The 27,002-nt window shown below is 40.9% G+C and overlaps 3 protein-coding genes across 3 annotated transcripts; 2 read left to right on the plus strand and 1 right to left on the minus strand.

Annotated features, from left to right (window-relative positions):
• Positions 1-10: 10 nt before the first annotated feature.
• Positions 11-4,876, minus strand: LOC104436369. The gene is made up of 11 exons (XM_010049119.3): positions 4,402-4,876; positions 4,191-4,299; positions 3,982-4,047; positions 3,541-3,657; positions 3,286-3,468; positions 2,527-3,014; positions 2,077-2,176; positions 1,761-1,820; positions 1,232-1,324; positions 790-909; positions 11-518 (listed from the first exon to the last, which is right to left on the minus strand). The coding sequence occupies exons 1-11, from the start codon at positions 4,524-4,526 to the stop codon at positions 219-221; spliced, it is 1,761 nt and encodes a 586-aa protein (XP_010047421.2). The 5' UTR covers positions 4,527-4,876; the 3' UTR covers positions 11-218.
• Positions 4,877-13,222: 8,346 nt separating this feature from the next.
• LOC104436370 lies at positions 13,223-17,566 on the plus strand. The gene is given in 7 exon segments (XM_010049120.3): positions 13,223-14,376; positions 14,876-14,973; positions 15,887-15,911; positions 16,332-16,452; positions 16,538-16,672; positions 17,026-17,162; positions 17,165-17,566. Coding segments are annotated over 7 exon segments (1,083 nt in total). The 5' UTR covers positions 13,223-13,874; the 3' UTR covers positions 17,230-17,566.
• Positions 17,567-23,756: 6,190 nt separating this feature from the next.
• On the plus strand, positions 23,757-26,410 carry LOC104436371 (pectinesterase-like). The gene is made up of 4 exons (XM_010049121.3): positions 23,757-24,391; positions 24,464-24,923; positions 25,318-25,641; positions 25,726-26,410. The coding sequence occupies exons 1-4, from the start codon at positions 23,804-23,806 to the stop codon at positions 26,088-26,090; spliced, it is 1,737 nt and encodes a 578-aa protein (XP_010047423.1). The 5' UTR covers positions 23,757-23,803; the 3' UTR covers positions 26,091-26,410.
• Positions 26,411-27,002: the final 592 nt, after the last annotated feature.

The following is a 27,002-nucleotide window of genomic DNA, read 5'->3' on the forward strand; positions in this document are numbered from 1 at the left end:
GACAACTAGCTAGAGAACATGGCAGCTTCATATTTGTATCATGATTGTAACCGTGTGTGTATGAGGACGCAGAACCAAACAAGATAAAATAATACATTCTCGTGGCTTCTTGCCTTGAAACATATTTTCATTCAAGCCTCGAATGATTCCTAGTTCCACAACTCTAACCAAGACCTGGATGCCAACTCTCTCGGTGATCAAAAGGAGCTCTTTCCTTCCTAGAGAAATAGGTAGCGAAACCTTGACGAGAAAGGTAAGACGGTGAAGCTCCGAGTTCCGAGGAGCCTCCACTTGATTTTGGACGAACAATCCCGCACCATGTTGGCCTGCTCTCCGGGGAGGAATTGACAGATCCACTCGGCCATTGATGCGTCCTCCCCGATGTCTTTCATGAAAGAATGCAACAGCTTCGGAATTACCACCTTCCCTTTGTTGCTAATTCCGACCGATGCTCGCACATAGTCCTTCAACGACTGCCTGAGCATGTCGGCCACTTTTCCAGGCTTGAAGATTCTGACCTGTCGTTAGGAAATGCCCAAAGTTATACAAAGAAGAAGCATCTCCTCTTTGGGTTTTAAGGGTACCTTATATCCATAAGGCCATGTCTAGTTTCCAATTGCTAATACTAATTGTATGGTAATCACAAGAGTATCATCGAATAAGAGCAACGTAAACATCACTAAGCAATTCATCTCATTTGCCAAATTTGTTCGGTATTTAGTTAAGCATCCGTATTTTCCTGAGGCATGAATAGCTAAAGGGAATGGAAGGAATAAGTGGTGCTTTTACCGCTGGTGAAGAATACGTCCCACAACTTAGCGTGAATGGAAGGAGAGGCTCCGGTTGATCGATCGAATATATTTCCTTCACTTCAAGTTCCTTGAATTCATGGAGAGCTAAGCACAAAGCCTGACATCAAATACAAATCAAGCATGTAAGCGACTAAAGAACACATTAGATTGCTTCTCTTCTCTATTGGGGGAAACACAATTCCAGATATACTATTTCGTAGATTCAGGAAAACAGAACAAAACAAATCAGCGATTCATATAAGCAGAAGAGAACTGCAAAGGAAAACACTCCCACTCATGAAGGGAGGACTGTTTCGTGGATAGATGGACTAATTTTCATGATACTGCAGTATGTCATGGCCTGACAAACATTAGGGAGCTGATTTTGTGATGAAATGACCATGTAAAGATGCAAAACAGTCTGAGGAACTGATTCATACAATGTGTGGGCGATGAGGAGGAGGCTTCATCTTGAGCATAATGTACTCAATATCAGCTGCACTGAATGACTGCCCTCCAACTGTGTACATGGCCTGCAATCATGTTGCCAAAACATAAGAGTCTCGCAGCTAGCTGTCTGCTTAAACATTCAGAAACATTTCAACCATCAACAAGTTCTGCTGAAGCAAATCAGGAAGATACATACAAACATCAAAATTTGAAGAGCAGCGATTTAATTTAATCCTTTTCTCCAGCCAATTTTAGCTGCTTATCCTGCCTCTTCACCGAATACAAGACCAGTATTGAATTTTGAACCAATGGCTGCAACGTTATGCTTACATAAATCCATTTACATCTATTAGAGGAAATCAAGCCAGTTATTTATTTATTTTTATATCCTTTTTAACTTGATTCCTCAATCCACTACTTTCTTGTTTTTAACATTCCTGCACGGTGCATCCCCCAGTGAGTAAGAACTGAAATTGAGAATAAATTGATGTAGAATGTTCGAAAGGATAAAATGCTTACCTTCTGCATCAAGGAAAAGAATTTGACATCACTTCTTGGAATTCCATATGCTAAATATGCCTGGCAAAGTGTAGATTAAATATGATGAATAAGGAGAGCCAGGCATCTAAAGAATGTAGACCAGAAGGGGAAAAAAATACAGAAGCTAGTAAAGAGGATGCCGATCTTATAACAAACCAATCCAGGATAAATGGGAGGGGGGATACCCAGTGCAGGTGTGAATGAGCAGGTTTTTCAAAGGGTTTTGAACAGAGGATCACATGCAAAGGGAGAAAAACCGGACCCAAACCATCAGTCAGAAAATGGAGATTCTTACATGCATAATCAAGGCATTATACAAGTTGATCCAAAAAGCCAGCTTCTCGTCGTGTGTCATGCTAGATGGGTCCAGTTTGGCCAACTGCTCCACAAGGAACCTATAGAAGGTAAATTGAGAAGTCAATGGAATTTAGAACCTTTGCCAAAGAAATTTGCAAGTTTACTCTGAAAGTAGGCATAAATTGATCAGGCAAGTCGAGGTACCAGAACATGGATTCATTGTAGTTCAAGTCAATTTAAATGAGAAACATTAGGAAGAGTTTCCCAATGTTTGCTCCAGAAAGACAAGCTTCTGTTGAAATACATCAAATTGGCAAGGAAAAGTTTCTATGCATTTATCTACTCTTCAACCACACAAAGAAGAGACACATTAATTGCGAAAATCAAATGAAGACCATTGTATGTAACAATATATTAATTGCTCTAGAAGGAAGTTTCAAGTGTTGACCTGAATCTTTTGAGAGCTCCTGCAGCATAAATAAGTTCTTTCTTCCCAACAGACAGAGAACAGACTTGAACTGCCGTGCTGTAGGCTCCAACAGTTCCTGGCCACTCCAGCTTACCAGGAAATGTATAAGGATCAAATGTCTCAACTTTGTAAAAGACATCATAACTACTTTCCAAATCGCAGCCAGAGGACCTCCTAGCCGGTGAAGTCCATAAGGGTGAGTCTGAGGAAGATGCAGCAGAGTTATAGGAGAGTGGGCACATTGGTGAAGCTGGTGAAGCCACGTGAGAGGAGTCTTCTTTAGGTGAAACTGATAGAGAGATGAAAATGTCTCTCATGCACAAAACCATTTCTTCAGACAGCTGGTTAGGGTGATGCCATAGGTTCTCCTGCAGAATATCCTTATTTGGCCTCTGGGTTGTGTCTAACCATTGACTGAGATATCCAATCTCCGCGTCTTTCTTCTCTCCACCATTAGGATTTATAGGCTGCATTACATCACTAAGCTCTCTCATTTTGTTTCTTCTACTAGTGAAAGCAAGTGAAAACTTATGTATTTATGTATATGAAGAGAATGTGTAACTCTTGACTACAGTTAATCCTAGAACATGTGATTAATACTTATCCACAGGAGTAGTTAAGCATTCCAGACTTCATCGATGAATTTAAGTTATAGATTCAAGAAGACCTTATTTTATTTTATTTATTTTTTTTTTTTTTTTTTGGGGGAGACGACAGAGAGAGGGTGAGAGAGAGGACCGTCAGGTTAGGATATATATCTGATGCTGATGAAGCCCTAAAGGAAGAATGCCTAAGATTGTATTCCGCAAGGTGGCGCTCGTTCCTTTCTTGATGTAGCTGATGCTGGAGGGCAATCAACTCCCTTTCAAGCTTTTGCACCGTTGTCTCCAACAATGTTATACTGCCTACTAGATCCTTGGCCTTCAATCATATAATGGACCTTGAGACGTGAACAAGTATATTGAAGAAGAGAAAATGGAAACAGAGAGTAACCTTATCTGGAAGCTGGCTGGATGAGTCAGACAATGATGGATCACATTGCTCAACAGCATTTGTCAGGGTCAAGTGTAACTGAATCTCTTCCTCCAACTCCTTTTGCAATCTTTGAACCTGTCACCATTCAAGCAATATTCAATAGGGCATTTCACGAGAATCAATATGGCTTTTATGGTCAAATAGTGCAAGCATTTGGACTTTAGGTTCTCCAGTTATCGGGCGAGAATTGAGAAACAATCAAGTCACTCGAGAGAACTTTACAACACCAGAAATAGACTAGCTCAGACACTGCCAAGAGCATGCATCCCAACCAAAACTTGATCGTCATCACTCATTGACTAGTTATCTATACAACGCCTACCTCGAACATGGAAACTCAGTCAACAAGCAGAACCACAACAGCAATAGCATACAAAACAAGATATTGGCAAAACTCACATCTTGCTCGAGCTGGGATCGGTAAGTGTACAGCTTCCCACTTTTCTCCCGCCCGCTGCATTTATCCTGAACACAGCGTCGCCATCGCATACTCAGTGAAAACTGCTCAAACAAAACTCCAAAGAGCCTAACCCACTATTCATTCCAAATGCAAGGGCTTCACCAATGACGACATGAAATGAGCAGAGACAAGCAAATTATTTTTATACCTCGAAATCAGAGTTAGTGGAGCACCCGTCACCGGAAGAAAACGACTTGCTCCTCGTTCGACAATTTGACCTGCCACTCCTCCGTAAATACCTCTGTATCGAACCTCCCCTGCACAAAAACTACCCATCATCAACTAAAGGAAAAACTACCCATTACGAGTGATGAAGCAAATGGAGAAGAGGTGAGGAGATCTAAGATCATGTCGCCTACAAGTCGACAGGGAGCACGAAGCCATTGCCGCTCATGCTACTGCTGTTGCGAGGAGAGAAGCAGGAGTCGCTACCGCCGCCGCCGCCGCCGCCGTCGTCCAAGGCTTCCGGCCTCAGGCAGATCATATCTCGAAATCTTGGCGACTACCCAAGTTTTTATATCAGCAATTTATCACCAAAACATTCCAAGATCAACCGATCCCGGATAAAAATGGGAAAATCGAAAAGCCAAGAAAGACTCCAGCTTTGGACTGAGGACAGAAAAGGGTACTCCACAGTTCACACAGGCAGGCGAAAGCGCAGTCTAAGTTCCGACGATTGAGGGGTCGATAAAGCAAAATGCTTTTGCTCAGGAGCAGCACCTTGGCGTAAAGAATGGCAAAGGAAAAGCGAAAGGGGCATGGAAAGAAGAAAGAGAGAGAAAGAGTCAAGAGACAGAGAGACAGAGAGACAGAGAGTATTTAATTGTGCGTGTGTTTTGATGTTCGGTTCGTTAAGTGGGGAGTGGAGTGAGTGCAGTGATGAGTAGCGTCGGTCGTTTTCTGGCGGGAGCTTGTCGGACTGGACTGTTCCGTTGCCCTTTTCTCTCTCTCCGACAGCGACACCGACACCGACACTTGGATCCGTCCGGTGCTTCTCCTTTTATGGAAAGACATCATCGTCGATTACCATTCTAGTCCTGACAAGTTATTTGAAACAAAATCACTTGAAAGAATGATGATACTGTGTGACCTCTAGAAATGAGAGATTTCGGATTTCCTAATTTTTGAAACCGAACTTATTTTTTTATAAGTTTCAGAGTCGGTTATGGGGTCTGCTCAAGTTCAATATATATTCGATTATAGTGAATTATCATCTTTAATAACTATCATTTGTTACAATCCATTAATTACAACTCATATTTAGATATATAAAAATTACAAAATGTCGTCGGAAATTGAAGTTCGGATTAATGATTTTAAATTAGACACTAAATAGAAGCTTAGACTAGTAGTTTTAGATTAGAAATTTATCATTGAATGTCATAGAATGACGTAGGACTGTGTGAAAACATAAAATAATAAAAACACAAAGACTTGTTCTTAGTTCCTGACTCTCGATTCCACCATGTTGGAATGGATTTTCCATTTGTTTGAAATTTGAAATTTGGAATCTATCTTTGCATATTCTAGGACTTAGGAACCAAATCCGTTCTCATCGGTTCGATTCTTGGGTTCTTGTTTCTACTCTGAAATTATGCTCACCCCTAATGACCTCATTATAACAGAACTTGCGGTGTGTTTTTGAGTCAAGTGACTGATCCTTTACAATTTTTCTATAGGCAGTGTGCCCGTCCATGTATTTGGCCGAGCCAAAAAGAGTTTGGTCAGCTAGAGTCGAGGAAAAGTAAAAAAGCTTCAAGTTGCTAGTACATTTACAAATGATGATGATGTTGGGGAATATTCCGAAAGAGGCTGTAAAACTCTGACCGACCCTTTGATTTTCTTCCTCCAGAACAGAGCACATAGCTTTTCCTTTTTCCTTCTTCCCCCCACACAATTCGAACAGTAAAAAGGTCAATAGTGTGAACTGACCGGAAGCACCCCTGAGCTCAATTTAATCTCAACGACGATTTCATCAAGCTCCCTTCCCAAAATGCATCCTCTGTTGATCCAAAGAAAGAAAGAAGAAAAAACAAAATCTGGGGCGTGGCTCAAATCCAAGGGAACGGGGTTCCCAAGAAACCCATTCGGTGACAGAACGTTTCAGGACAAGAACGTCAATCTTCTCTCCACTTCATTTGATTCTCGAATTTAGGATCATGCTTCGGCCCAAAAGGAAAAACCAAGAATGCGCCAACAAAATGATAACCCCAGAGATAATCCAACGAAAAGTTCAAAAAAGAATCTGAACTCCGTTGGCTTTTAGTTCTCGATATTTATAGCAGTACAGATGAAATCACTCTCAGTAATTGTTAATAGATTCCTCTCCTCATGGTTTGACGCGAACGGTACGTGCATCGTCTAAATTTTACTAACTTCAAGAACGCCCTTTTATAAAGAAAGAGAAGATCGGAAAGGAGGAGGTACAGAAAGGCAACGCGGTTCGAGAAAGCGTGGAACGTTTTGGCGCCAAATAGAAAGAGGGTCTCCGATTGGTCAGGTCCGACTTTCTTTTCCTCGTTTCCTGCTAAACCGAAACCCAAAGACCACTCCACGACTTTCATTTGAAACTGCGAATCGTTGACCAACAAAGAAAACGAAATTTAGACATGCGTAAGCTACAAGCGGAGTTGTCTGCACCGACAATGGATCTCGATGGTGCCCATCAGCAGCAGCGGGCCGTCGGCCCATCGCACCGCTCAGATCTTCTTCTCATCTGAAAGTTTGATAGTAATGTTTCTGGTGAGGTTTGGGTGTGGACCGGTGATGGGGAGTGCGAATCATCCTGGAGGGAACGAGGGACTGATTGGTCACAATAGAGTTGTCAAATAGATAGGTCGGGTCAAGTTTGAGTTGGATCGAAAATGGTCGAGTCAAATTAATTAATATAACCCATTTTGATCAATTTGTAAGTACCACGTACTCAACCCGACTCATTTATTAAAATATTTACATATGTAATCAATTTAGATACAATAAGTATACAATTAGTGTCCGAAAAACTGTTATCAATGTAAAGCTGGGCATTATGGTGGTAATTACAAATGGATCTCAATAACACACATCCAAATTACTGTTTTTAATCTGAAAAACTCCGATTATTTTCTCCGGGCTCGATCTTCTTCATTCGATGGGTCGGGTCAAAGTCCGGTCCCGACCCAAAAAAAAAGGTCACGAAGGGCCCATGTATTGCCGCTCACTAGAATTAGCCAGCCTCGGGTATCTTTTCCACCGCATACAAATCGTATTGTGACTTTAGAGTGCAATTTAGGATAAATGCTTGATACCAATGGCGGAGCTGGGAGAAAACTTTAGCGGGGTCTATTCACTAAAGCACAAGATACTCAAAAATATAAATTTACAATCGCATCTTAACCTAAAAGGTCGGTTTTTAAACAAAAAAATACAAGATAAATACGCAAATTTAGGAACTGATGCCATGAACTTTTTTCTTGCGGGAAGCCGATGCTCCCATTATAATTTCAAATGCTAATTGTTTTATAAATAGATATAGGCGAATATCTACGAAGAAGATAATCAGTTATCCACTTAACCAACGCCAAGATGCTGAAGAAAACATCGACGTTATCAAATCATCTTTTGCAAAAAGATTTGGTTGATTCTCTCTCTCTCTTTTGGGTCGAATGTGTTTTTTGATTAAGTCATGAATATTGAATATTGGTTACTTCCCACTTGGTGGGCCTTAAGTTTTTCTTCGAAGGCCCTGAACTGTTATAGTGTGGACTTAAGCCTAATCCCAGAAGTTTATTCTTTTTTTTTTTTTTTGGTCGGTCCAGAAGTTTATTCTTTGAGTGAAGTCAAATTGTATTGGTCACGGCCCTAACTTCAGGGGGGGTACTGCTCATCATCCGCGTTGATTGCCGAAATTTCCGTAAACTAGCGTCCCGAACAATCCAACTTTTACGTCTTTTTCTCACTCTCCGTTTGTTCCGCGCTCATTTTTCGGGGATTGAATCATTTGAAAAAATGAGTCAAGCAAAAATTGTTTTCATGATCAACAAAAAATCTATATTTAAATTCAGAAAAACTATTTTCTCTTTATATATTTTTTTAAATATAATTAAATATTGATGCTTGGACTATAAATTTTGCGCTTGGGCACAGTAACTTTGGCGTTTTATTCAGGTCCCCAACACTCGTGGTGAGGTCATCAAGCCAAAGCCCGAGACCTTGGTGCCCAGTCCTAGGTTTATTGAGGTACGGCCTAAGGCCCTTGTGCTTGTGTCCAATACCTTGGCACTACGACTGGGTATACAAAGGTTGCGCACAAGACTTTGGTACCCATGTCTATGTTCACAAAGAAAATGATCCAATCCTCGATGCCCATGCTAGATTGCCCGCGCTTGAGCCTAGGTCCATTGAAGCCAATGCTCGAAGCCCCAATGCCTATGCATGTGTCCATTGGCGCTGGACCTAGAACCTTGGTGGCTAGCCTGGGTCCACAAAGGCCGCACTTGGAATCTCTATGCCTATGCCCATATCCCTAAGCTCAAGTCCATTGAGATCAAGGCTTGAGACCCCCACGCCCATGCTCGAGTCCACAAAGGTTGGGCCTCAATGGATTCGACACCTTAGTGCCTTGGCCTGGGTCCTCAGTGCCCGAGCCTAAGTCCATAAAGGTTGAGCCCAAATCCATTAAGGCCTGGGCCATGACCTAGTGCCCGTGTTTAGATCCTTTACACCTAACCCGAGTCCATCAAGGCCGAGGATTGGGATCCCAGTGACTATGCCCTGGTCCATCATGGTAGGGCCTACGACCATGGTGTTGATGCTTGGGTCTCCAGCGCTAAGGGGTGGGTCCATCGAGGCCAAGCCTAGGACCTCGATACTTATGCTGAGGACCTTGGGCTTGAGACAATGGTGGCGGTGCTCAAATCTCCCATGTCGAGCCTAGGTCCATTGAGACTGAAGTTGATACCCCAGTGCCCATGCTTATGGCTGGGATCATCGAGGTTAGGCCCAAGACCCTAGTACTAGTGCCTAGGTCTTCAGCGCTTGGGCCCAGGTCCATTAATGCTGAGCTCGAGTCCCAGTGACAAGAGTCTTGGGCTCGACTTCAATGATGTGGGCATGGGTACAAGCGTCCCTAGGCTAGCCACAAGGGACTTTCTAGTGTTGGGCACCCAAGCTTGAATGCTAGGGACCATAGTGACTAAGGTTTCGCGCTTGACCTTAATGGACTTGGACCTAAGTGCCAAAGATTCAAGTACGGCACCAGGCTCTCAAGCCTTGCCTTTGTGGACTTGAGTTGGGGCGCTAAGAAGTCATGCACAGGCATTGAGACCCAAGTGACCTTGCCTAGGTTGCCAATGTTTGAGTTGGGGTGCATTGAGGCTTGACTAAAATCTTGATGCTTGTGCTTGGTTCCTTGGTTACCCGTGCACAAGTTATTAGGGTGTGTTTGGTTCAGTTTTCCCAAGAGAGTTTTAGCCTTCAAAGCCTCGTGGGAAATGCTGGGGTGTTTGAGAAACCTGTCCAAAAGGCTTTCAGTCAAATACTGACATTGGAAAAGTTAAAAGCCCAATATTGATAGGAACATTTGGTCAAATATCGAAACTACTTTTTTTTTTTCAAAGCTATTATCATAAATTTTTAGTTTTCGATTTTGCCTCTCATTGTTCCAAAACTACCCTTACCTTCACTAGAGTCGGCAAAAAGTTTAATATTTTTTAATAAAAAAAATGAAATCCAAAAGCCCTTTATAAAAAGAATTTGCCAAACATTTTTTACGCCAAAATAACTTTGTAAAGAATTTTTTACCAAACTCAATTTGCATTTCCCCAAAACCTTTTAGGCCAAAGATATTTGCATTTCCCCGAAACCCATTTCCAAAGCTAAACCAAATATAGCCTTAGTATTTGAATAGTGTATAATAGTGTATGTATATTTAGAAAATGTTAATACCTTGAAAAACCTAAACTAGTACACTTATAATAAATTTATCTCAAATTATTTTTTTGACAAATTTATCTCAAACTAGTATGTTTGTGATAAATTTACATTTTATTAATTTTTATTAAATTTTATTATCAAATTGCTAAATTGGATGACACATAATAGTTGACTGGTGTCTTGGTTTGCGATTCTACTTTTTGTTTATCATAGTTGACAATTTTTTGGTTTTTTATGGTATTTATCCAATTTAATGAAGGGTACATGACAACCAATTTAGGGTCTTTCGCAATTCAATTTGTCACAAGTATACCGGTTAAGGGTATTTTATGATCATTTATGGTAAATTTGTCATAGATGTACCGATTTATGATTTTTCGTAGTAAAAAAATTAGTTTTGGGTAAATTTGTTATACGTATATTAGTTCAGGTTTTTTTGAAGGTATTAACTCATTTAAAAAAATGAAATCCAATTTTCATTTCCAAACGACTTTTTTATTTTTATTTTTAGATTTCATCCAAACACCGAAAAGTATTGTAATTTTCCTGAAAAAATGAACATTTTCCTCAAAACAAATAGAGCCTCAATCACATAGATCGTCGGCACATCGTTAAACAAGTTCACCAAATATCACAGCATCTTTTATATTTAATTACGACCTACTCATGGTAACACTATATTTTACACTCGAATACCGTAGCAGTCCATCCAACTCCATTTAATCATGACCTACACGTGCGGCGGCATCTTTTATACTTTCCTTGCATTACAAGAACACATTTTCAACAAGCACATAAAGTTGTTGAAAGTGCGTTCTTGTCATGCAAGGAAAATTCGACCCCAGAAAAAAAAAAGAAAAAAACGCCTAAAATCCAACTCCAAAAAGATAAAAGAGAGTAGCTTTAAGATATACGATCCGTGTGAAATTTTGTCCATACAAGCTTATTCTAGATAAATGTCAGACGTATTTTCACTTTTGCTTTTGGAAATTGTATCAAATCCAATTGATCAATTACATCCATCTCCACATCAACGTTGAAAAAAAGAACGGCGTGCTCTGTGAATCGGCAACTCGATTTAGATATATATATTCGAAACATTATCGTGCGGTTTGACATGCATCGCTGTTTTCTAGAATGTCATTGATTTGATTTATAATCGATCAATCTAGTGAACAATGGTTGACTTTCCCATTAAGGGGGAGCTCAATTAGCTGGGCGTTCGTCGCATCTTATCCCTTTTCCCTTTTCCCTTTTCGACATTTCTAATTTTTCAGGAGATAAAAATCATGCTGACATTAACGTCTTACGTGCCACAATCCCTTAAAAATTGCTACCATCACACACTTTTGTAAGCAATGTTATTTAAACTATGGTGAAAGCGACATTAACAAGTCTTTATGTTATGACGTATGGATGACGGAGGCACCTACGATTAGTGATTCACAATTTTCACCTTTGGAGAGATGATGGCAATTATGGAATGGGGTAATGAGGTAAAATGGTCAGTAAACTTGGACTTAATTTACAATGTCGTCTTAAATTGTTCAATGCAGTCCCTAAACTTTAGCGTAATATTCAATGTAGTCCCTAAATTTTTAATTTGTTTAATATGATCCATCAACTTTTGGTAAATATTTAATCTAGTTCTTAATTATATGAAAATATCCAATGTTATTATTTTATTAATCAAAGTTTAGGAATAGCAATGAACATTTTTATATATTTCAATGATTAAATTGAATATGTATAAAAAAAATTCAAATCACATTAAATAAATAAAAAGTTCATGGATGACACTGCATATTGGGCTAAACTTGAGGGATTACATCAAACAAATTCAAAGTCCGATTATGACAAATTTATGATCATTTGTGTTATTTTCCCTTATGAAATTCAGTGGTACTCTTGTGATCCATAGCATGAGAGCATAGTAAAATGAAGTGATAAGTGCATTAAAAGTCATAAAATTTATTAAAAGAGTGCAATTTAGTTATAAAATTTTAAAAAAATGCAATTAAATCTTGAAACTTATTACAAAAGTGCAATGAAATCCTAAGTTTTTTTTTTAAAGTACAATCAAGTTCTAGAACTTGTCAAAATGATCAAATCAAATTCTTCCATTAGTGACATTTTTTTTTGAAAATTTTAGGAATCAATTACATTTATGTGATAAATTTTAGAACTTAATTGCACTTTTTGAAAGTTTTAAGACTCGATTGCATTTTTATGACAAATTTTAGGATTTAATTGCACTTTTTGAAAGTTTTAGGACTCAATTGTACATTCGTAATAAGTTTTAGAATTTCTAGTGCATTTATTATCTAAGGTCTAGTAAGGACATAGTATTATCTAAGGATTATCACATAAATTCCCTTATTTCATAGTAGTTTTTCCTTTACCGAAGAAGGACATGCTTTTGTTCTGCCGAATATGCTACTCCATCCATACCAAGGTCTATGGAGAGCTGATCTTCTAGGTATTATAAAAAGTTGTGATCTCATTCTACATATTGTAGCTCTAACACCTTGTCTTATCATGAATCAGGCCTTCCTTGTATAGACGGAGAATTTGAGTCAAATATTGTCCATGTCTATCGTCTAGAATCATGTGGAACACATAATCCGGATTGATGGATTGTACATACAACTTCACAACCGAGAGATTATCTCTTAAGTTTATGTCACCAAAATCTGAAAATTCATAAAATCATGCACTTTTTCCCTATCTAGTTCGAAATACACGTGATTTCAGAGTTTGTAAGAAAAAAATCCATACTATGTAATCAAAACAAGCGTGCTTTCTCTTAAACAAATTGAAATATCTTTTAATACGACCATTGATAAATTGGGAGTGGCATGTGCTTATGATCCCCTATCTCGAACTCTTTTAACTCAACTAGAAAGGCCACATTTTTTGTTCACTCAATTAGTTACTGAAATGCGAAATATATGTTTTTTTTTTTTTTACATGGGAGAAAATGAAAATTTAGGATGTATCGTTCATCATTAGCCAACTGAAATGGAGAGGGGAAAACGGATCTGCAAAACGGACAGAACAAAGAGATCGCATACAACAACCCCACCACCACCGCCTTGTATTTTGCATATTCTTCCTTTCTTTTCAAGCTGTTCTTTCGAATCTCTCCTTTGCTGTAAAAAGAAAAAATCTCTGCTTTGCAAAAAATTTCGTAGACCCCTCTCATTCTCTCTCTCTCTCTTTTTTTTTTTTTGACAATTCTCCTTCTCCTATTTAAAGATCCTTTACTTTTTTCCTTCCCCCGCAGGAACCACGTCTCCCCTGACCCGAGGACCACCTCTTTTTACGTTCCACTATCGGCGCCTCTAGCTCTCTCTCTCTCTCTCTCTCTCCCATGTTCTTTCGTTAGATTTCGAGCTGCACGCTTTGGCTGCAATCCCACAAATTTGTCTGCTTTCTCGGTTTCCTTGAGTTCCTGGGCAATTCGTCTTGGCGCGTGGGAAAGTTTCTGGAGCGTCTTTTTGGTTGGATTGTGTCGTGAGAGTGGTTTGATCTCGTCGTTTGAAGCTTTTTGCGACGAACCCATGATTTTAGGCCGTCCCGCGGAGCCACTCGGCCACCCACTTGCCCCGTCTCTCCACTGAGGCGGAAAAATTTCCCTCTTTTTAGGGTTTTCCTTTTTGGAAACGTAGGCTTTAGCTTTCATCAGCTCCCAGGAGATTCCCTTAAGGGTGGTGCTGGATATCATATTGATTTGTGGTGCCTTCTCTTGATTCATTGCCCGCATTTTTTTGTCGGGTCCCTTTTCCTTTTCTTGGTGGGTGGTGCTAGATCGTCATAGTCCGTGGCTTGTTGAGGCCTTTGGAGTTTTGGGTTGTAGAATTCCTGTGTTTTTAGGAGGTGGGTAATTTGGTTTTTTCATGGTGGAATGTAACAATCCATGGTTATGCTAAAAGGGCTGGGCAGTTTGCTGCGATTCTTGAATCAGCAAAATTGTGTTGGGCATCGTTACTTGAAGAGTCAGGGAGGTTTGATGTCTTCTTTACTCATGAAAGATCCTTTATTTTCGAAGGGGTTTCATGGTTCAACACACCCTTCACCGTCTTTGCCAATTCGAAACACGTTTTTTGTGGGGAAAGTTGTGCCCAAGATCGATACTTGCAACGGTTTTAGGATTAAGGGAGGTGGAGCAGGATTAACGCTCAAGGGGTGCTTTGAATTTGAGTCTAATAAAAAGAAGGGGGATGCTGATTCTAAGATCATTGTGGATAATCCTCTCGCAATTGCGCGAAGTCCACAATTCGTGTTCCGTCATGTGGGTGTGGAGATTGAAGATAAGAAGGATGCTGGATCTGTAAATGGTAGTCGATGGAGCAACCATTCTGGTTTCCCTCGCCAGAACTTGCCAGAGAAGATAGTAGTTGCAGTTGATATTGATGAAGGTATCGGTCCATCTCGAATATTGTGTTTGATTCCATGGTGCTTTGATTTTTACCTTCTGGTTCATCTGTTTGATATACAATGAGTTCTTATGTACCTTACCGAAATAAAAAAGAGTACTTGAGGAGGGAAAAACTTCCCTCCTAAAAATTCTTGGGGATTGCTGTTAGTTTGTGCATAATGTATTGATCGAATTCTAGTCAATATTGACGATATTTACTTGGCAATATTTCTCCTGAAGTCAGAAGCAAGACATTCTTTTCATAGATAGTTGCTGGTTTCAGTCATGTTTATGAGTCATGGTAGATGTTATATTTTATGCAGACATTTGTCATAACTGTTAGAAATCATCTTGTGTTTTTTGCACCAGAACATTCACCCACCTATGCATCATCTTCAAATCCACTTGTGTTCTGGTTTTGGATGGATGGGTTCTCTCTCTTTTCCTTTTGGTGTCTCTTCTGATCGGTTGTTTGGAATTTCCCCCCTGCTGTTTGGCAGTATTGGGTAACTTTGTCTCAGCTCTCAACAGATTCATTGCGGATCGTTACTCTTCAAATCATTCGGTCTCGGAGTATCATGTGTACGAGTTCTTTAAGGTAATGGTTGATCATTGAGCTATTTTAATCCTCAAATCATTTGGTCTTGGAGTATCATGTATTCGAGTTCTCGGAGTATCACATTTCATATAGTGGGTACTGGCGAGGGAAAACTGTGTGGATGGCCTTTGAATTTGTACTCTTTGTTCAGTCACTGAATTCATTTTCCCCTGTTTCATTGTTTGACTTCCATAGAAGCACTTCAATTGGATAATAAGTCGAGTAAAAAAATCAGGACAATACAACTTGAATAGGGTCATAATTGATTGGCTGATATCTATTATCTTGTTACTAGACTTAAGGTGCTCTGTTAGATCTATTCCGTCTTTGTTTATGGGGACCTAGTCATTGAAAGGAGCAATATTTAGTATTGTTTAACCATAGTATCGGATGAGCTTGTTTCCCTCAATCAGCATTAACTTTAAATCAAAGTGAACTGGCAGGCCAGAGAGTGCTGATTGGATTGGTTTACAATTTTATGCTGCAATGCAGAAGCAATTGCTTGATCTGATATATGGTTTGGTGCCATGCTAGTAGCAGTCTGAGTACATTCCTGGTTGCCTTTCATTTGCTCTTCTTTGTTGGAACTTACCTGATGAAATGTATTCTTCATTCTCTTGGTATCATGATCTCGACATTGTTTATGCATATAGCTGCACTTGGATCCCTGGAAACAGACAGATTCTTCGCTCATTTGCTGAATTTTGTGTAATTTTGCTATAATATTGACGGATTCTTGAATTTTAACATTTTGTTTACATTATTTGAAGATGCTGTCTTGTTGCCACTATTTGTGAGAAAGATCTTCTTCTGGTGCTGTAATCTGTCTTAAATCATAATATATGTAGTTAATGCATACATATATTGGTGAGCATGCAATCTTCTCTGAAGTACCCTCATCTTTCTGTGGCAGATTTGGGGGTGTTCTCGCAATGAAGGTACTACGCTGCTATGTTTCTATCCATTATTTTCGCATACCTTGCACACCAGGGAAGCTTGTTTTGGTGGTAGTCCTTGTATGCAATTGTAAAAAGGACAGTTAAAAACTAGTACCTGTGATTGGCTTTCTATCCTGATTTCTGTCTTTTCACAAAGTGGGCTGCATGATCATTCTCACACATGTTCAGCTAAAGAACTTATTACAAAAGCTAAAATCAGACAAATGAGAGGTTCCCTAGAGAAGTACTATACGCTTTAACCATGGCATCAGAATTTTCAAAGTTAGTCTAGTTTCCCAAGAATTTGATGGAGGTTAATGGTTCCCTTCAGTTTTCTATTTTAGTCCATTTGAGTTTCTGAACTGCATTAAGTTTTGTCCATGACGATGCAATTTTTAAGAGCTACTCTCGCTGTGACAGCCGATCTGCGTGTTCATGAGTTCTTTAAGACACCGTATTTCAAGAAGGGGATTCACCCATTGCCAGGTGCTCAGAGGGCACTATACAAATTAGCAAGGCTGTGTAAACTCTCAGTGGTCACGTATGCAAGCTCAAACTCATTCTTTTCACCTTTAAGAAAATCTAAGAATTAAATGATCTTGAATTTTCTATTTGTTCTTGTAAAGGTCGAGGCAGAATGCAATCAAGGACCACACAATAGAGTGGATTGAGAAGCACTATCCTGGATTGTTTGACGAGATTCACTTTGGGAATCACTTTGCGCTAAATGGGGAATCTAGGCCTAAATCAGAAATATGCAGGTATGCATTTGAGCTTTATAAACCTGTCTCATAACTCTCATTAGTCGGGTAGTTGGTTATTTGTATATCACAGGGAAGAAATGGAGCTGTCGCTCGGGGTGAAAACAACACTCTTGTGCACCCATCATTACATTGTGCCACACATGAATTTTTCCCTATATAGTTGTCTCAAATGTTAGGATAAATAAGCTTGGGCAGAGAAGGGCCTATCTAAAAAATTGGCAGCCTTAGGAATACTTGATTCTTCTTTATTTGTGTCCTCTGTGTAGCATAAAGTCGTATATTGCCTCAGCTGAAAACGAACATCAGGGACCATTTGGCTTTAGTTTCAACTTATGAAACCACTTTGGCAGGTCCTTGGGAGCCAAGGTTCTGATCGACGATAATCCAAGATATGCTGTCGAGTGCGCCGATGTCGGAATCAACGTTCTCCTCTTCGATTACGAGAATTCCTATCCATGGTGCAAGACAGAGTCAATCGATAAACACCCCTTGTCACGAGAGTCCACAACTGGGAAGAAGTCGAGCAACGATTGGTTTCTCTGGTTGCTGCTTAGTTTTCGCGACAGAGCGACGATGGGGCTTGCGGGTACACCGCGACTTGATCAAGAACCATCATCGCGAACAAGTATCCTGTGCCCGGAGCTTCGCGGTGCTTGATGCCGACGGAGGTCTCCTCGCCATCAGCTCATTCTTTTAGCCTAAGCGTTCTTATGTCTTGAAAGGGATCAATAAGTCGTGTCCGTATGTAACTACGCGGGGGCCGGTACCTCGTGAGGACGCGGCTGTGACTAGGAACTCATCATCAACTTTGATATTTTTTTTTCATTTGGTAGGTCTATAAATGCAACGTTAAAGAAAGTATATATAACACGACCCTTTTGTTCCTCAAAACTCAAAAAACTCACCAAAGCAGTGCGCAAATCTGGTGAGACCTCTGGTTTCTTGAGGTGGATGGATGGTGTGAGCGAAAAATGAACTTGCAGAGTATAACATCTCTACATCATGTATTCAGAGGGAAAAAGTGTCCAAAAAATTCTAAGTTAAAGATGGCTAATTCAGTTCTAAATCTTTTAATTTTGCTAATTCAGTATTAAATTTTTTAATTGTATTGATGTAGTTTTAAACCTTTTAATGAATTGTCAACATAATCTTTGTTGTTAATGTAGCAGTCGAGTTGGTGCTGGCCGCCGTTCGTGACGTTGTCTATGTGAACGTAACTAATTTGTTTTTTTTTAATTCTTTTCTTCTTTGTTGAGCTGGTAGGCTCTCCTCGGGTGCTTGGTCGAGGGATGCGAGCAATGCTTATGACTAAATTGATTTTTTTAAAAAAGTTCAAGATTACATTAGTACAATTAAAATGTTTAGAATTGAATTTGTAAGGTATTAAAAAATTTATGATTGAATTGATAAAATTAAAAAAATTATGAAATAATCCCTGTATGATAAATTTAATTTTTTTTTTTGATAATTTTTTCAAATTTAGAGTGCAACATCTTCTTGACTTTTGAATCGTCTTATCGTTTCGAAGACATTCAATCATTTACTTGTAAGGTGGGCCACAAATAAAATAAAGGAAAAGATAAGTTTTGAGGGCAATTTTCAATATTTATTGGGGGGCCAAACTTGGAAAATTCAATTGGATAGGGGCCCTTTCCAGTCAATCCTGCGTGGTGGTATTCAGGTAATGAGTTAATGTCGTATCACGTATGGACCATCCTCGAATTCCCATAGAGATTCGGACATATCCGAGATGCTCTTGTGTCACTAAATTGCTGACCTTTACCGGGCCGGCGGCCCTATATCTTACTGTTTTCCTTCTTGGTCGTGCCCCTATGTCTTCCCTAAAAAAGTTGACTAAGATTATCTAGGATTTAAGATATCTATTGTAACATTTCAAAAAAAATTTCTAGTAATTCGATGTACAGTTAGATTTTATTAAGAACACGGATGGAATAGTTTTCTACCGAACACCATTTCGCAATCGCTTGAAATAAATAATAGGTAGCACAAATGAAAAATCATTGTCGTTGATCCATTAAAATCAACACAAATGTTTCTCTCAGTTAAGAGCACGCACGATAATTATTTTATTTCTATTACAAAACTATTATACCCTGCTAGACCTAGTACTTCTCGAGACTTGCCGGCACAAATTCGGGCAGTCTTCGCATGACCCTAGTAAAAACCGCACGCAAAAGTGCAGAAAGATGCAGAATCGATATAACATGAAAAGCGTCCGATGACAGGCTTTTTCACGTCTCTCTTCCCCCTTCGGTCGTATGGGATGATAATTGCTCGGATGGATAATGCGGTGGGGCAGCTGTCAGTGACCCCCATCTATCTAACTGCAATAATTCACCCAGGCCCGGCGACAGGGTCGCTCTTGTCGTCTCATCCATCCTTCAGTTGTCGAGCAGGAGAACCTGACCCTTCACGGGACTTTTCGTGTTGTATCAAACACTTTTAATACATATTCGACACTCGATCGATAGATGTTGAAAAATGCAATAGCCGGTCAACTCTTCTGACACTCTCCGATACGTGAATTTGAAATTTCGACATGTGATTTCAACACACATGTGATTTATTTTAAGAAATTTCAATAAATGACGGATTGAGATTATAATGTCCCAGCATGTCACAGTTGATGTGGAACTCCTAGCGCAATTATCTTTTTCATTTTTTTTAAAAGTATATGAGATAGTTAAAAATGTTATCATCTTAACATTTCTGAGTGTCTCTATACTCCGAACTGAAATTCTGAATAGTTTGCTGCTAAAAGGTTGTTCTTGAAGGATTTGAACAAAAAATTCGTCTATTGCGAGAAGGCATACCTACAGAAAAACTGACTCTATTTTCCCTAATTCTCAATATAAGTCCATTCAAACGAGGGGATTGAAGTAATCTTGGGGGTGCAAATGGACTTCTACAAACGGGACAACTTCATTTCTTATTTATATGTGTGTTAAATGATGAGTTGGGTACACTAGGGAATTTCAAAAGGTCAGTACTACTAATTATACTATGCTGCAAATCAGTCACTCCATCCCAACCTAACTACATATGTGGTCGCCTAGCCTTGTCCTTGGACTCCATCAAAATACTTCCCAACTCCAAAAACCAGCTTCCCTCCTACCTCCCATCTACGTGGCGGGGTTGCCTCTATCTCCTAGCCTGTCAACAAATAGTGGGAGTGGACCCACCATGCACCTGTTGACAAGAGCGTACATCCCAAGAGTGACTTGCCCCGTTTGGGGCCTTACATCCACGACCATAAGTGATTTAATACAGATAAAAAATCCTATCTTGAAAGCCAAGGTCCACAGACTCATCTTGCTCCCACGTGACGCCAATTTGCACCCAGAGGTAGGTTGGATCAACATTATATTGATATGAAGATGAAGTCAATAGTTAGTGAGTTTAAACCCAGCAAGCAGCAGGTCCACTGGTCTATACTACATGAATCAATTATCATATTGATAAAAAATGTCTCAATAGAAAGTTAAGTAAATCACTTACATATCAACTTACCTGAAAACATTTTCAAAATACATGACAGTTAATACATGTATTACCTTTTCCTAACAAATAATCGGTAGCTCAATTCAAAAATACTAAAGTCATATTCAATATAAATCCATGTTGCCATCATCATTCGGGAAACCTTGTTATTCTTGGGCATCTCGCATCCATTTGGCATCAAGAGGAAATCTAGGGGAATTGCATTACATCTCCTAGGCATCTAGAGGAACCTAGTTAAGGTATCCCTACTATAACTTGGGGTATTGTCGTCTTAAGGATCGATGATATTCTCATTCACACATCCACACCATGATGTAGCATTTCCATAATTCAATTAAAAATACGTTAACAATACTTATTTAGGGTCTCAAGCATGCATCCAATGAATCGTGAACCCTAGACTAATATAAACTCACCTACGTCGATATTAGATGAACTATCAAAAGACTCTCACATCCTAGGCCCTAAAATAGCCTTATAAGGTGTCTCGCGTCCCTTTAGAAGCGATAGCTGTTGCCTAGGTAAATAGGTTTAAAAAATTATGAAACTTTAATATGAGGTAGATAGGACCCAGAGGGACATTTTTTGTGGAGGACTCAAGGCTTGATTCAGCTATACAGTTCTAAATAATTTTTGCAAATTGGTCCCGAAACAATATAGATTTCTAGAACTCAATTGAGGAAAATACATATTTTGCCAACCAAATGAGACAGAAAAATTATGGACATTTAATATGTTGTATCCTAGGATGTACTTTACAACTTTCATTAAGACACATGTTAGAATTCTGAACCAAAAAATCTGTGGAAAATGAAAATTTGGAAGAGGTCGGTCTAATGGACCCAAAAATAGATTTTGAATCCTGAAGTTTTTCAAATATATTTTTGTCATATGAAATCCAAAAATTCTGAAATTAAAGTATGTTGTAAGGGACGACTTTCGTGAAGAATGCCTCATGAAATTTGCATCACATAAGTTGGCATAAGATTAACAAACTTCAGGGTCAGGCTAGAACTGAACTTGCCCTCAACCCAATCATGACTTTCTTTCAAAGTTTTTGCCATTCCAACTCTCGCACATGCCAAATATCAACCGTCCATGCCCCTATGACCTAACCACGAGCTCGACTACTTTGAGCTTGATAATATAACTAGGTAATGTAGTCAAAACTTCTGATTAAACGAATTCCTAAATAACATTCTTGAATATCTAGGAAACTATCCTCGTCAAACAACAATTGATCGATATAGGATAGAAGTGAAGGATATCTACTTGCCTTGGATCCTCATGGAAGGCCGTCACGACTTGACGAGACGAAGGCAAGGTCGATGGTGGCGGTGCGAGTAGCTGCATTGGAGAGGGACGGTCTTCGTTGCTTCTGCCTTGCGGCTGCAATGGAAAACGACGAGAAGGGGTTGAAGACGGGCGCGAGAATCGGTGGTGAGTGAACTTGAGAGATGCAGAGACGGGCGGAAATGAGGGAATTGTACAAGAACAGTGAAGATGGAGCCTGAGATATGCGAGGGAAAAGACTGCTCGTCCCTTTCTCTTTTTCATTTGGGTCTTCGTCTTCATCCACCACCATTTGAAGCCGCTGCTGTTGATCTTCGTTGCGAGGAAACTGGACTCGGCAGCAACGAACGGAGCCAGCTGGCTTCCTCCGTGTCACGCCCAGGAGGGATGCGTCGCGTTGACTGTTGACCACGCTCGTGCGAGAGGAAGAGGTGCCGATCCCTGCCGCTCGCCGCTTGAATATTTGTTTCTCTCCCTCGGGTGCGCGAGTGACGCCGCCGATCTGGGGGACGTCGGTTGGTGCGGCGACGGGCAGAAATGTTGAGTCGGTGAAGTCAAGTGGCGGCGGTGGTGAGGACATCTCTTCGAGGCGGCGTCGATCGTGAAACAATGACGTTATCGTTGGGACTTAGGCGACTCTGTATCGACGGGATAAAATGGGATTGAAATTCTCGTGATGGTGCTATTGGTAGGGTCTGATGATAAGCTTGACACGTGAGGTGATTCATTCTGTATTCGGAGCTTGTTTTTTTGTCGAGTGAAATTTCGGATGTCATAAAAATGTAAATATTAAAAAAAATAAAAATAAAGGGGTAAAAAGAAAATCTAGTATTCTCTTCTCTTTTGATTCTCATTTCTTATAACACATAATTCACCCCCTCCCCAATTTTCTTTCTTCTTCCAACATATTCTGACATACGAATCTAGAATGTGGATTGTCTTTATTTTCCTTCCAAGTTTTGTGAATTATCGGAATGGAATTAAATTTGTCAAATTAAAATAATAAATGATATTAACAAATGATAGCTTAATATTTTTAATGTAATATGCTATTTTTTTAGATTATTTATATATTTATGAATTTGAATCAAATTAATTTGATTGAAATAATAATAAAATGTTAATTTATCATGTATATAAAATATATATATATATATTTATATATATATTTTTTTTTATATACAACATGTCCTAACATGTTGAAATTCTTTTTTTTTTTTTTAAATAATGTATTCGTGTGTTGTATCACTTATCACATATCAATGTTGGTACTACTTAAGTTGTCGATGAAATTAGGGGTGAGTGGTTATGGGTTTCATATAAGTTCCACTTAAAACTTGAAATTTACTTGTTAGAACATATTTATCATTTTTTACAAATTAGAGACCTATCATGCATATCCAGAAACCTAAAACCTACCATGTTGTAGGTTTCAGATCTACCTATATTCCATATTTATTTGTATTTAAACAATTACAGTGAATTATCACTTTTAAAGACCACAACTTATTGTTATAATTCACTGATTATAATTTTTATTTGCACACATGACAAATTATAAACATTAATAAAATAAAAGTCCCGTCATAAAACATAAGCTTAGATTAGTGTTTTAGATTATAAACTCATTATCGAAGGCTATGAAATACCGCACGATTATACGAAAATACAAACCAAGAAAAATACAAAAAATTGATCCAGATTCTAAGTTATAGGTTCCATGTTATTGTTATATTAACTTACCAATTGAAACATGTTTCCTAATTTTTGAAACCCGAAATTGACCTTGCGTACCCATGGGTCCATCTTAGGTTTCAGTCGAATCATGCTGCTCCCCTAGTCTAGTTTTTAGCATACGTGCTGTACAGACTAGGCTTCTGAAACTGCCATGTTAGCAACGTGGTCCGTACGAGCATGAGGCTAAATCAACGTGAGGCTTCACTCGGGAAGCAACTTGCCGAGCTTCCACAGAACCAAGCATACGCAAAGTCCTACGCATCAAGCTTGGCGAGACGATCTGTCGTGCACGGTAGATCGTCAAGAAAAGGTCGATCTTCCCATGACGAGACGACGGGTTTGATTTTTCCTGGGTGATTGATTAGCCACCCCACGGACTCCGAGTCCGAGCACTGTCATGAGTCTGTGATCCGTTCGCCATTTCGCTATCCCACACGTGATGGGTCCCCTGTTTTGACCATTCTTCTCTCCCCAAAGTCCTTTCATAAAACTACAAGCTTGGCCTCGCCATAACCATCGGCTGCCTGAGCTCTCTCTCTCTCTCTCTCTCTACATTCTTCATCGTCGGCTCCGACAATGCCGAGCTCCTCTGAAAATGCCCACGCCAAGAACAAGAAGAGAAAGCTCTTCTTTGCTCTCTTCGCGTCCTTCTTCGTCCTTGTTCTCGCCCTCGTCGCCGTCTGTCGCCTCGCCTCCCAAGCCCCGCCAAGGAGCTCCGCCATCGACGACCGCCACCGGGAAGCTCGGTCCCTCATCAAATCCTCCTGCAGCTCCACCCTGTACCCCGACCTCTGCCTCTCTCAGCTCACCTCCTCTCCGTCTTCGACCTCCTTAGCCGTGAAGACCCCCAAGGACGTCATCGCGCTGGCCCTGAACCTGACCATCGCCTACGTCCAGCACAACTACTTCACCATCAAGAAGGTGGCGGCGGCGCGGCCGGGGCTGACGGCGAGGGATAGGACGGCGCTCCACGACTGCCTGGAGATGGTGGACGAGACCCTCGACGAGGTCCACAAGACCCTGGTGGAGCTGCTGGTGTACCCGAACGGGGGCAACAAGTCGGTGTCGGAGCTCGCCGAAGACATGAAGACGCTGCTCAGCGCCGCCATGACGAACCAGGACACGTGCGTCAACGGCTTGTCGGACGAGTCCGCCGACAAGGAGGTGAGATGGGAGTCAAAAATTAAATTTAGGAACATCACATTGGTACCATGAAGCCTCTCTCTTCGCTCGCAGGTCAGAGAGGCCCTGTTGGGCGGCCAGATGCACGTGTTCCACTTGTGCAGCAACGCGCTGGCCATGGTCAAGAACATGACCGACGCCGACGTGGCGAACGAGCGGCTCTCCTCCTCCAACAGGCGCTTGAAGGAGGAGGGGGACCCGATACGGTGGCCGGAGTGGCTGTCGGTGGGGGACAGGCGGCTGCTCCAATCGACCACGGTGACGCCGGACGTGACGGTGGCTGCAGACGGGACAGGGGACTACCGGACGGTGTCGGCGGCGGTGGCGGCGGCGCCGGAGGGGAGCGCGAGGAGGTACGTAATAAAGATTAAGGCAGGGGTATACAAGGAAAACGTGGAGGTCCCGAAGAAGAAAGTCAACCTGATGTTCGTAGGAGACGACAGGACCACCACCATCATCACCGGAAGCAGGAACGTTGTGGACGGCAGCACCACATTCCACTCCGCGACTGTCGGTAAGAACGTCTGCTTCTCGTTTTCCTCTGCTCCTCTTTTCTTTAACTAATCCATTTGTCTCCATCCATAGTCGTCGTTTCTAGGAAATTTCACAGTGCCACGTTGTCTCTTCTTCGCAAAATTGCGATGGCTATATCTCAGTTGAGAAAACAAGGCCAAAAAGGGAAAAAAAAAAAAAGGAAAGATATACGCTGTGAAACCTCCGAAAATATCTCAGATGCTGTTTCCAAATTTTCCCCAGTTAGAAAGAAAGAAAATGGAAAACAAGAAAGAATGTATTTGAAAACTACCACCCGACAACGGGTCGCTTTCGGATCTTCGATTGGATCTGCGGTTGATCGAGTCTTACCGTGATTAGTGTCTAATCCCCGTACACGTGCCATGCGCTTGCAGCTGTAGTTGGGGAGGGGTTCTTGGCCAGGGACATAACCTTCCAGAACACGGCGGGCCCGTCGAAGCACCAGGCGGTGGCGCTCCGCGTTGGGGCCGACTTCTCCGCCTTCCACCGGTGCGACATGCTGGCCTACCAGGACACCCTCTACGTGCATTCTCTCCGCCAGTTCTACGTTGGCTGCCTCGTCGCTGGCACCGTCGACTTCATCTTCGGGAACGCGGCCGCCGTGCTCCAGGACTGCGACATCCACGCGAGACGCCCCAACCCTGGCCAGCGCAACATGGTCACCGCCCAGGGCCGCGACGATCCCAACCAGAACACAGGTACGTTTTTTACAGAAACTCCACCGCCAGCGATAGACTCGGAACTTCGCGGTCTCAAAACCGATCCGTTCGTTCGTTCGACAGGTATAGTGATCCAAAAGTGCAGGATCGGCGCGACATCAGATCTCTTGGCAGTGAAAGGGAGCTTCCAAACTTATCTGGGAAGGCCATGGAAGATGTACTCGAGGACGGTGATAATGCAGACCGAGATAAGCGACGTGATCAACCCCACAGGCTGGTACGAGTGGGACGGCAACTTCGCCCTCGACACCCTGTACTATGCGGAGCATGCGAACACCGGGCCTGGGGCGAGCACCGCGAACCGCGTCACCTGGAAGGGCTACAGGGTGATCTCGGCTCCAGAGGCTCAACCCTTCACCGCCAATCAGTTCATTGTCGCGGGCAGCTGGTTGAAACCCACGGGGTTTCCCTACTATCCCGGCCTCTGAAAATGAATCGGAGCGTCGGATGAGAAACTGTATCTAATCATTCGGAGACGATGATGAATAAAGAGACTACTAGTTTTGAAGGTCCATGAGGGAGAACACGGCTATATATACATATGTATGTTGGTAAGGATCGTCGACGGACGCGAAATGAAATGATGAAAGAGCGAGCGACAGGGATTCCGAATCGTTCGGGCAGAAAAGGGTGCCGACTGTCAATAGTGGCATACCCATGTGATTTCTCCAGAACACGAAGGGCATTAAAGTGCCTGTGTTGGAGTTGGTTGTTTTTCGATGGATAAAGCGATGGCACACTTCTTTGACTCGGTCTTTTGTCGTTTCTTGCATGCATAGTCCCACGGCATCTTTCCTTTATGACTTCACGTGGCCGGTCCTTCCTCTTTATGTATTTATTTATTTTCTTAACGCATTTCCATATTGCAAACATGCTAAGTCAGAATTTAACGAACTATACAACACTCAAGATATAGATATATACAGAATTTAATCGATGACCTGGATCTAAAAATTAAAGAAAATGCCAGAGTCTCATTGATAACGCAAATCTAGAAACTACAATGTGGGATTGTAATATTAAAGATAACTAGATTACAACTTGTTTATTTGTGCATGCAGGGCTATCTAGTGGACACACGATGATATTTATATTTGTTGTGCCGTGATAGTCTTCAAGCAATTCTCCTATGGTTGTAGTCATGTTTCCCTATCTTTGAAAATCTTGTAACCATACTCTCATAATGTCACGATCTTGTCTCCAAGTGGTTCTTTTAAAATTGTATTCTAGTGCTTCTCGACTCCCATTGCTTCATTATCTGGTGACTTCAAATCTATAACTGAAATAGAAGATAATATTTGATTAAAGGGAAATTATTTTTAAACAAAAAATTTTAATTC

The sequence above is a fragment of the Eucalyptus grandis genome, chromosome 3 (assembly GCF_016545825.1).
Source record: "Eucalyptus grandis isolate ANBG69807.140 chromosome 3, ASM1654582v1, whole genome shotgun sequence".
NCBI classification, from domain to species: domain Eukaryota; kingdom Viridiplantae; phylum Streptophyta; class Magnoliopsida; order Myrtales; family Myrtaceae; genus Eucalyptus; species Eucalyptus grandis.

What these genes read in the sequence shown, in the direction of transcription:
- LOC104436369 (XM_010049119.3), bottom strand. Translation starts at nt 4,526, where the DNA reads ATGATCTGCCTGAGGCCGGAAGCCTTGGACGACGGCGGCGGCGGCGGC. An exon ending in CCAGCCAGCTTCCAGATAAG is followed by an intron (nt 3,469 to 3,540) that starts GTTACTCTCTGT and finishes ATATGATTGAAG; the next exon opens with GCCAAGGATCTAGTAGGCAG. An exon ending in GGACGTATTCTTCACCAGCG is followed by an intron (nt 519 to 789) that starts GTAAAAGCACCA and finishes TCCTAACGACAG; the next exon opens with GTCAGAATCTTCAAGCCTGG.
- LOC104436371 (XM_010049121.3), top strand. Translation starts at nt 23,804, where the DNA reads ATGCCGAGCTCCTCTGAAAATGCCCACGCCAAGAACAAGAAGAGAAAG. An exon ending in ATTCCACTCCGCGACTGTCG is followed by an intron (nt 24,924 to 25,317) that starts GTAAGAACGTCT and finishes ATGCGCTTGCAG; the next exon opens with CTGTAGTTGGGGAGGGGTTC. An exon ending in CGATCCCAACCAGAACACAG is followed by an intron (nt 25,642 to 25,725) that starts GTACGTTTTTTA and finishes TTCGTTCGACAG; the next exon opens with GTATAGTGATCCAAAAGTGC.